Source organism: Poecilia latipinna, unplaced genomic scaffold (assembly GCF_001443285.1).
Source record: "Poecilia latipinna isolate Pla-1442-1.1 unplaced genomic scaffold, P_latipinna-1.0 Scaffold27, whole genome shotgun sequence".
Taxonomy (NCBI): domain Eukaryota; kingdom Metazoa; phylum Chordata; class Actinopteri; order Cyprinodontiformes; family Poeciliidae; genus Poecilia; species Poecilia latipinna.
Window position 1 is genome coordinate 547,983 of NW_015112643.1, and position 10,637 is coordinate 558,619.

Here is a 10,637-nt window from a genome sequence, read left to right on the forward strand (position 1 = left end):
ATATATAAAAAAAAAATATGTATATATATATATATATATATATATATATATATATATATATATATATATATATATATATATATATATAAATATAAGTATATCAGAAAACTATGATGTGCATTAAGCCTCCTTTACTCTTATACTTATAAATAAATATTGGTGCAATTAATTGCTGTCAGATATCACCTAATTGGTGTTTTAATCTCAATATGTATCAAACAGTTTTATCTCCATGTTCATTCCCTAATCAAAATTGGAAAGTGTGGCATAAGCAGTAAACCAACAAAAAATTGACTATGTATCTAAACCGAAAGGCTGAGGAAGGAGAAATGGCCAAGATGTACATGGCAACTCTGAAGGAGCCGCAGAGATCCTCGTCTTTATTGTGATAATCAGTTGAGATGTCAACTATTAGTTAGTGCATTTCAGAAATCTGAGTTTTATGAACAGTGGAAAGATTGGCAAATTGTGGAAAGTGAGCTCAAGAAACATGTAGAAGAAGCTCCTCTGGTCAGATGAAGCTGAAATGTAACTTTTCGGACTTCTTGCAAAATGCAATGTGTGGTGGAAAGCTAACACTACACCTCACCTTTAGCACACCATTCTCATGGTGGAACATGGGGTTGGCAGCATCATATTGTGACTGTGCAATGACTCTATGAAGGGTGCATCACGACAACATATTTGCACTGAAAGTAGCTCCAATAGCAGGTTTCCAGGATTGCCCTGTTTGTTATTTTTTTAAGCTACACGTTCCAAACAACCTGAACAGCCTGCATGTCCCTGCAGCTGAAAGCATTCCCAGAGCATTATGCTGCCACCACCACTGTTCACAATAGTGTTTTTGGTGTTTCTACTTTATCTTAGGCTTTCATTTCTGTCAAATTAAATAATATATTAACTTAAACCAGTAATAGGCGATTAATTTTGTAATAAGCTGATCAAACATCATAGTTCATAATAAACCACTTTATGTGCTTGTTTCTGTAAACTTTGCATCACTTTGAGGATGTGTGCTGTGATGCTGCATGAGGTGCCTTTGTCACGGAGTGAGAGGAGGAATTTAAAAATGCTTCCACTTCGCAATATAAACAATATGGACATCATGGTAGATGCTATTTATTATACAGATGCAAAACTTGTGTTAGTGCAAAGCATCTTCTTTTGAAGGACTAGCAGGAGCAGAATGAGATGAGGGGGTTATTTTGGCGATGGAGATTAAGGCAGGGGCTTTTTGTCATTTGTGCGAGACAAGCCATTCATCCATCCAGTTCACAGCCAAAAAAAGGCTGGTCCCAGAAATTAGCAGTTTCAGCTCAGCAGCAAAGTCGTCGGGCTGTGAAGGCAGAGAGAAATTGACTAATTAGCAATGCGCACTAAAACTTGACGGTTCTCTCTATAACAGCGAGGGAAAGAGTCGGGGTTTTTTTCTCCCCCCTTTTCTCTTTTCTTTCTTCCAAAGATGTTTGAAATCGCAGTCATTTACGCTCGACAGTTTTTACAATAGCCTTGAGCCATAATTTTGCGAGTCTCTCCAGCATCCATACCCCTGCATGGTCTCTCTCCACCGGCCATGCACGACCGTTTCTCTCCCCAACCGTGGATTTCCTATTACTCTCGTTACGACTCACTGAGCCCCAGGCCCAAGGATAATGATGTGTTGTTTCTTGGTAGCATAATTTGTCACACGTATATTTCTTCTTCTTCTTCTTCTCTTGCAGAAAGCACAGCTCCCTCTCACACACTCACACACTTCTTGTTAATTCAGAAGAACAAATGATCAACGTCAACAAATACCCTGAAATAGTGACTTTGTGAGTTGGAACCAATGGTTATTTGGAGACACCTCGGAACAAAGAGTTTAAAGGAAAGGGATATTCTTTAAAAAAAAACAAAAAAACCCAGAAGAACAAAGGAATATTGTGGAGATATTTGGATTCTGAACCGTACTTTCTTTCTCTCTTTTTTTTGGCGTGAAGAGCAGAAGTCAGGTAAGTTTGGTCTTCCATTCTCAGGAAAGCTGCTCACATCATTTAGTTGTGACAGGCGCTTTTAGGGACAACGCTACGGCATGCTTGGGTCCAAGTTTACGCACACCGAACCAGCTTGTGTACAAGCAATAGAAACACAATAAGCGACGCGTAATGTGTTTTAACTTTGCCGAGAGATGCTTTTATGCGAATATTATCCGAATACTCACGTCCGTTTTACGCCCGCACTGCTACCGCTGCTGCTGCTGCTGCTGCTGCTGACGGCTCGGAGACAAACTAATTGCTTTTGTATTTGACTCCGTAAATCAGTGTAATGTCCTCAGTGTGAGGGGTGTGTGCACTAAGACCGGAGAAAAGACAGCTGGATGCTGCATGTTGTTCGGGTCCAACGCGGCGGAGGAGGCGGCTCTCTCGTCCCCCCCCCCTCCGGCTCCCCTCGACAACTTCAGCCGCGTTAAGGAGAGGAAAAGCGCCGCAGCGTCTCCGGCTCCCTCGGCTCCACGCCGAGCTCCGTCCCCGGCTCTAAAAGCAGCTCGCACTTCAGCTGAGCATGCATAAGAGCGGCGCTTTGTGGGAAGTACTGCTGCGTTTCTGTTTGCTGCTTTACGACCAAGATCCCAAAGTTGGAGGCGCCAGAAGCCGCGCTGGCGGCAGGTTTTCCTAACCCGCTGCTCGGATGGAAGATAACTTGCTGAGAAATCTCTTGTGGTGCAGATGTTTGGTGTGTAAATAAATGGCTTGCATTGCTTATTTGTTGCCTAGGTGGCGTTCACAATCAGGAAGTCATGTCCAGATCGGGTGATCGAACATCCACCTTTGACCCAACGCACAGTGACACCTTGCTGCATGGGCTCAACCTCCTGTGGAGAAAGCAGCTTTTCTGTGATGTGACTCTAACTGCCCAGGGACAGCAGTTTCACTGCCACAAAGCTGTGTTGGCATCCTGCTCACAGTATTTCAGATCCCTCTTCTCCTCCCATAATGTGATTAGCAATGAGGGAAGCAAGGGGGATCAGGGCAGCAGTGGGACCCCCTCGTCCTCCCCAGACGACAAGCTGGTGACCACCAGTGCCAGGCCCATCAACAACCTGGTCCTGCAGGGCTGCTCCTCCATCGGACTACGGCTAGTGCTGGAGTACCTCTACACTGCCAATGTTACTCTTTCCCTGGACACAGTGGAAGAGGTGCTGTCAGTCAGCAAGATCCTCAACATCCCCCAGATAACCAAGCTAAGTGTGCAGTTCCTCAATGATCAGATCTCTGTGCAGAACTACAAGCAAATCTGCAAGATTGCTGCACTGCACGGGCTCGACGAGACCAAGAAGCTGGCCAACAAGTACCTGGTGGAGGATGTACTGCTGCTGAACTTTGAGGAGATGTGTGCCATGCTGGACGCTCTGCCTCCGCCAGTGGAGTCAGAGCTGGCTCTCTTCCAGATGTCTGTCCTCTGGCTGGAGCATGACCGGGAGACGCGCATGCACTACGCTCCGGACCTCATGAAGAGGCTGCGCTTTGCCCTCATACCCGCCCCAGAGCTCGTGGAGAGGGTGCAGTCTGTGGACTTCATGAGGAGTGACCCCGTGTGCCAGAAACTGCTGCTGGATGCCATGAACTACCACCTGATGCCATTCAGACAGCACTGCAGGCAGACCATGGCAAGCAGGTGAGGATAACAGAGGCAAAAAAAAAAGAGAGATATAAGCTCATAGACATTAATTCAAACAACTGCGGGATGTGAGAGTAATTACGGTGCTGAAATGTAACAACAAATGAAACTACAGCGTACGAGACCAGTTAGACCTTTGAGGGTTGATGGTCAGATTATGAAGATGGTGGGGGCGTTTCCTCTGACACAAGACAGCTGTGTAGAGCTTTAATGTACTCTCTACTGCACTTCATTCATAACAGCAAAGTGGACATGTGTCAAACTAAGATAGATGTAAAACAAAACAACCTTTTTTTATTTCCTCAAATGTTTGTTACTCATTTTAAATGAATGTGGACGAGATGTCAAAATCTTTATGAATTTTCTGTGACTGATTGGAAGCGGCTTTATTAAACAGAGCCTTGAATGCTGAAATTGAGTTGTTGCCATGGTAATTACATGGTAATTGCACTAAATTTATGATCCAAGTGAAAGAGTTTTCCTGGAATTGAAATTACATGAAAAAAAAAATGTAACAAGAGTTAATGCTAATTTTGTGTATTTTATTATAGCAATTTCTTTAGCCTGTGGGGAAAGTTATGTAGTATTTATGTGAAACTATCCACACATTATGTTCATGTTTGCCTGGATTGGCAGTTTGAGAAGCAGCTTGCGTTTGCAATAAGTTGAGTGATTTTATAAAACTTCTCTATTTTCCTTTAAGATTATTAATTTTTTTGTTTGTTAGAATCAATGTTAGTCCTGTGTTTATACTTTACTGTTTTTTTAACATAATGCAACCTATGTCTATTCCTTCCCTGTCCAAATAAATCTTTTCCCACATAGTCACCCAAATGTGCAACAAATCAAGACTCCTCATAATTAGTTTAATATGGCAGTGTTTCTCTCCTCTCAATTAATCACTATTATTTATGTCCAAGACCTCATTTGCATATGAATTACCCCAAAAACATTTCTGTAGGGCTTCCATATATTCCGACATATACTGAAACAACAGTGATTTACCCAAGTGTAAAAAAACAAAACAAAACAAAAAAAACAAGCTACATTCATTGTTTTCGTTGCATATTGCGATAAATTTATAGAACTGCACTGATGGAAATTTAGAATCCAATAATGGTAATTAATTTGCAGTAAAGGGTGCCCCCGTTCAGGTTATATTTGATCTACAAAAAGCAGGAAACGTCCAACAATTGGGTTAGAGAAGTCACATGAACGACTGTAGCCAATGAAATGGAGACAGTGTATAGTCAGGTTTATGTTCTGTGCTGTGCTTTTAGCCTCCAGCATGGCACCCTGCAGGACCATCCTCGCTTCACAGCTAATTGAAAACACATCTTTAGTGTACAATAACCATTCAGTAACACATCATAAGGATATATAGGCAATTGAGCAAATTCAGCTAATTGTAATGAATTTGCTCACAAGGTTTATTATAACCTCATGCTATGGGGAGATTGAAATTAAAAGTCAAAGCAAAAGCTTTTTTTTATTTTTTATATGAAATGATAATAAAAAATGTCCTGAATGCTTTTTTTCTTTTTTCTTTTTCGAAAAACCTCCACCTTTGGCATTACAGAATCCGTTCCAATAAGCGAATGCTGCTCCTGGTGGGTGGTTTGCCTCCTGGACCCGATCGTCTTCCCAGCAATTTGGTCCAGTACTATGACGACGAGAAAAAGACATGGAAGATCCTCACAAGTGAGTTTGCAAAAAGGCTCTCGCCTCCTCTGCACCCGAGGCGTCTTGTTTCAGTGGCTATTACGATGAGAAATAGTTGTTCCTGTGGATGACTTTAACACGGGTTAATTTCCGCAGAAAATGAGAGTAAGGAGTTCCCTAAATCCTTCAGGTAATAATGTATCACCATCACTTTTAATATAAGTTTTTAATCAGAGCGTGACTTCACAGCATTGTGGAGCTTCATGCCCGGGTTCCCTTGTTTTTGCTGAAATACGCTGGCGGGATGCATGATGAGATTTGCTTGGATCTAATGATCTATTGCAGGCAGAGACGGAACAATAAGAAATGACATCTGCCCTCGATAGATTCTAAATGTAACATGATTTTTTGCTCGCATTGATCAATGGTTGGATTAAATTACACTTGTGCATACTGCTGCATGGGGTGGCAGTCAACTTGTTGACCTTGTGTCACTTGCAAGCTGAGTTAATGCACATATTAATTGGCTTGATACCACAAATGAGAGACATATGAATTGAATTGTTATCTTTAAACAAACTTGTCATGTTTTGTGTCCCTTTGAAGAAACGTTGGGTTCTCAACAGGAGATATTTGAGACCTTTGGGAATGTGCAAACACATCCATACTGCTCTCACCTCTATGGAGTGTCCATATGTCTGCTACCTCGCTGTCTTCTCTGACCTTTTGAGGCTCACCACTCTTGACCTTTGCCACACTGCAAAGGTCAAGAGCAGAGCGACTGGGAAACTACATTTCTCCTTTGCGTCCTCATCGCTGGACATATTGAGTTCTTGTCCCTTGTTTTTGTCGGAGTCATATCTCAGCTGCTTTTCTCCATTCATACATATCATACATTGCTGTGTTTTGTCTCTTTGAGGTGGGTGGAGGGGCTCAAACATAAGTGTATCTGTTTTAATTTGTGTTTTTCTTTTCATCTTCACCTTGTTATGAGACCTAAGCTGCCTTGGCAAAAAAAAAAAAAAAAAAAAGCTGTTTAAGCTCATTTTTGGTCTGTAAGGGTTCATTTTTACCAGCGGAGGCATGCATATGAAGCTCACTGGCGTATATATTGTCATTTTCTCATTAAACTCACACTCGCAGGCATAAACTGCAACAAGCAAAAGGTCAACAGGGATTTCTGACGCTCACGACTAAAAAGTTAACACTCAAATGGTCCGTGGCCAAGTGGAAGGACAAAACTGCAAAATCATCCCCTTAACACATCAGTGACCACCTGATGTAGCTTCCTCACAATGGATGTGGAATAGAAGATTATTAACATTCAATCATAACTTTTCAATGAGGCGAAACCTGAGAGGGACAGCCTTTGATTAAGACATTCATCAACACAATTTAGGCAGAATCTGATTCCCCTCGCTGTGTCTGAGATGCCCGCTGCTTGCCGATTCTAGTGGAAAGTTTGCCATCTAGTGTACCCACAGCAGCGTGGCCGAACACAAGACAAAGGCAGGGAGGGATTCAGCCTACGTTAATGGGCAAAATTTGTCTCCCTTTCTTAAAACAACCTGCTCTGAAAAACTAAAACAAAGGATTGTAACGGTGGTATGTTTCCTTGTGGAACAAAGGGATTCTCCTTAGCATGATTTGATCGTGTTGTTGTCAAAGGCACATAAGCAGCAGTGGTGCATTAGCTGTGAAATCATTCAACCAGCCAACACTGTGGCTTCGATGCAGAGGCTTCTGACTCCCTCTAGTGAGCCCTAGAGCTTATTGTAGACAGCAGTGATACCCATCTTGTAGTGCACCTGGTTATTCTGCTTCCTGAATGGCTGTTGACCCAGAGGGGTCAGTAAAAGGAAGGGAGCAAATGGCCAGACATGTGTGTGTGTGCATATATATATATATATATATATATATATAGAGAGAGAGAGAGAGAGAGAGAGAACCTTGCAAAAGTATTTATATCCTATGAACTTTTTAATATTTTGTTACATTACTGCTGAAAACATCAGTGTGTTTTCTAGAGAATTGTATGGGATAGACCAAGCTGCTCTCAGTTAATACTATGTAAAACCACCTTTTGATGCTTTTTATGTGGAAAGTCTCTACTGCTTTGTGTACTGATAGACTGAAACTACCCCCCCCCCCAAAAAAAAAGAAAAACAAACTGAAGCTCGGCTCGATTAGAAGTAGACCATCCGTTGTCAAGTTTCACCAAAGAATCTTAATCGAATTTACGGCTGGTCTTTGACTGGGCCATTCTTACACACAAAAATGCTTTAATCTAAACCCAGTCCACTGCAGCTCAGAGTGTTTGTCTAGGGAAGATGCACATCCGTTCATCTCTCAAGTCATTTCAGCTTCTAACAGGTTTTCCTTCAGAATTGCCCTGTTTTAAGCTCCAGACGTTTTACCTTCACCTCCGACCAACCTCTCCGACCCTGATGAAGAAAACAACTCCCACGCCATGATGCTGCCACCACCATGTTTCATGGTGTTGTTCAAAGTGATGTGCAGTGTTACATTTTCGGCTGTTTTGGCCTCATCTTACCAAAGAACTTTCTTCTACATATTTACAAACTACAGAAGGATTTTTCTTTTTATGGTTTTCTTAAAACACTGTCTTTCTCCTTGTCTATATTTCGTAAAAGCTAAAGTTCTTCTGTCAACATTTTCCCCAACAACCTGGGTTGCAAATTATTTGCCAGGATTTTTGGTTTAGGTGGACTGGCATATATTAGTAGATTTGCAATTGTTCCATATTATTTAAGTTTCCAGATGACAATCTGTACTATGCTTGTAAGACCTTTAAAGCTATTATTTTAACTTCTCTATAACTTTATCCCTGACCTATCTGCTGTGTTCCTTCGTTTTTATGAGGCAGTCTTCTTCTCTAAAAAAATCTTCTGAGGCCTTCACAGAACAGCAGCAACAGTGCAATTTTTGCTTGGTTGCACTCAGTTTTGCTTATTGGGGCTCAGTATGTATGCACACCAAATTTTCACATTTCTGTTTGGGAAAAAGGAACACAATGTATTATTTCATAATTATTTTATTACTTATAATTGGAACAGGGGTCTGCAACCTGCGGCTTCAGAGCTGTGAGTGGTTCTTTCATCCCACAATGAAAGAACCAACATTGGTTCTAGATAGCATTAGCTAAAACATTATTAAGAACCAACGGTTGATTTTTAACATAAAAATAAAAACAAATGCTTGTTTTAACAGTTTTTCAGTTATTTCCACAATTAATTTCCACCACAAAATGACAGAAATAAATATAATTTTAGATCTATTTTTCTTGTCATCAGGTTGGCCACTATGTGCTTTCGTTTAATGAATTATTTTCACATATTTTCCACGTATGACCAAGTGGATAAATCCTCTCTTTGAAAAAGTGTTGTTTTTCTTTAGTAATAAAAAAAGAAATAACAGAAATGAATAGATGGTTCTTCAAAAAAAAAAAGTGTTATCTTTAAAAAAGATAACACTTTCCTATAGTAGATATCAAAAATAACAAGTTGTCTTTTTCTAACAGTGGCTCTAAACCACTGATTTAGCTGGACTGAAAGTAAAACTGGCTCTTTGGACACCTGCTGTAGCTCATACAGCTCCAGTCAAACATTTTGAACTGTATAGTGGTGGTGTGACAAAAAAATATGGAAACAAGGTCATATTTCCATAAGGGAGTCATGATTGGTATGCTTTCTCCTTCTGTCTTATTATTTATTTTCCTCATATTCAACATCCACCAGAATCTTTCAGATCTTCTTAGAATACCTTAAACTTTGACACTTAGACATTGTAGACCAATAATCTTCTGTATCAGTACATGATCTTTTTTTTTTTTTTTTTGCATGTACAGGCACTAGATGCTAAATAAAAAGCTGCCGATCCGTGTCCTATATACTGCTGACTGAATGATAATGTAAATACCATGTGAGAGAATTTGGCAGCTGTATGGAACCTCTCTTTGAGGTGCACTGAAGGCAGGCAGCCTAATCCCCCTCATCTGAGATAAAGCTGTGTTTAGCGTATGTAGCATTAGTTCCTATCTGAGACTTCCCCTCCCGTCGAGGACCGGCACATGTCATCCAGCCTGAGTGAGATTGCAGGGAGAGGCCAATTGGAAAGAAATGAGATTCAAGGCTGTCTAATTTTGCAGCAACTGTGATCCATCAGGCGGTGGGGAGGTGACAGTGGAAATGACTGATGGAGACAGACAGGTGGGCTTTAACATTTCACTGATTTGTGCTCAAAAAGCACCGGGCCCGAGATTTATTGAGTGAACACGATCATGTTCATTATGACTGTCACCTAAGACCATTTCTCTACATCTCAATGGGGTCACTTCAGCAGAAGGAGACGGAGGAGAGACATGGAGCACAAAAACATACATAGGAGAAAAATCCTCCCTCAGCTGCAGTGAGGGAAACGTCAAACACTTTTTAAAATAAAGACCATGATATTCTGCAGTTTATCTTCATTGGAGCGACATAGCATATCTCTGGAAGATCTACTGCTGTGGCATATTTTAGCAGAACACCAACTCTGCAATAATTAAAGCTGCACTATTGAGTCATTGTTCTCATCTCAATATCAACATGTTGCAAAATCTCAATTTTCACAACTGCTTCCATGCAATTAATAGGTTTTAATTTTAACTTTCTGAAACACGTAAAAACCTTGGAAAAAAAAAAAAAAAAAAAAATTACTCGCTTGACTATAAATACCAGAACATCAGACCAGGTGTAATATGCAGCATGATAGACGCTGCACCACACACTACAGTAACTGACCTGTTTTTCTGTTTGCCGTTCAGTAATGCCTTACAACAGCGCTCATCACTGCGTGGTGGAGGTGGAGAACTTCCTGCTGCTGCTGGGTGGGGAGGACCAGTGGAACCCAAACGGTACAGCACCATCACAGAATACAGTCACAACAAATATTTCACTCTCCCACAAAATCCGCCAAAGGTGATGTACCGTCAGGTGGTTGTAAACACTCATTCGAGGGTTAGGTCAGCTCTGAGTGAACAAACAGCACTCCAGTAAACACTCGTCATCAATTGGAACAGGAAATTAACTGCAGCTATCACTGGAATATTTATGGGGTGCTACCAGTACTTTTTGTGAAACACTGGTATTGTTAACTGTTCAAAGCTTAGAGATTAAATCTAATCTTTAAAAAAAATTTTATAGTTTCCGCCCCCCACCCCAAAGTCAGAATCAGCCTTTTTTTTTTTTTTTTTTTTTTTTTTTTTAATTTTTTTAAAAAAAAAAAAAAATTTATATTTTTTTTTTTTTTTTTTTCCA

General features: G+C 40.7%; 1 protein-coding gene across 1 annotated transcript in view; it reads left to right on the forward strand.

Moving 5' to 3' along the window:
* The first annotated feature begins 1,236 nt into the window (after nucleotides 1-1,236).
* Nucleotides 1,237-10,637, forward strand: part of klhl14 (kelch-like family member 14) — an 18,360-nt gene continuing 8,959 nt past the window's right edge. The window contains exons 1-4 of the mRNA XM_015039219.1: nucleotides 1,237-1,991; nucleotides 2,754-3,654; nucleotides 5,237-5,358; nucleotides 10,145-10,234. Of these exons, the coding sequence (XP_014894705.1) occupies nucleotides 2,777-3,654; nucleotides 5,237-5,358; nucleotides 10,145-10,234 (1,090 nt within the window). The 5' untranslated portion in view covers nucleotides 1,237-1,991; nucleotides 2,754-2,776. The remainder of the gene's footprint in view (nucleotides 1,992-2,753; nucleotides 3,655-5,236; nucleotides 5,359-10,144; nucleotides 10,235-10,637) is intronic.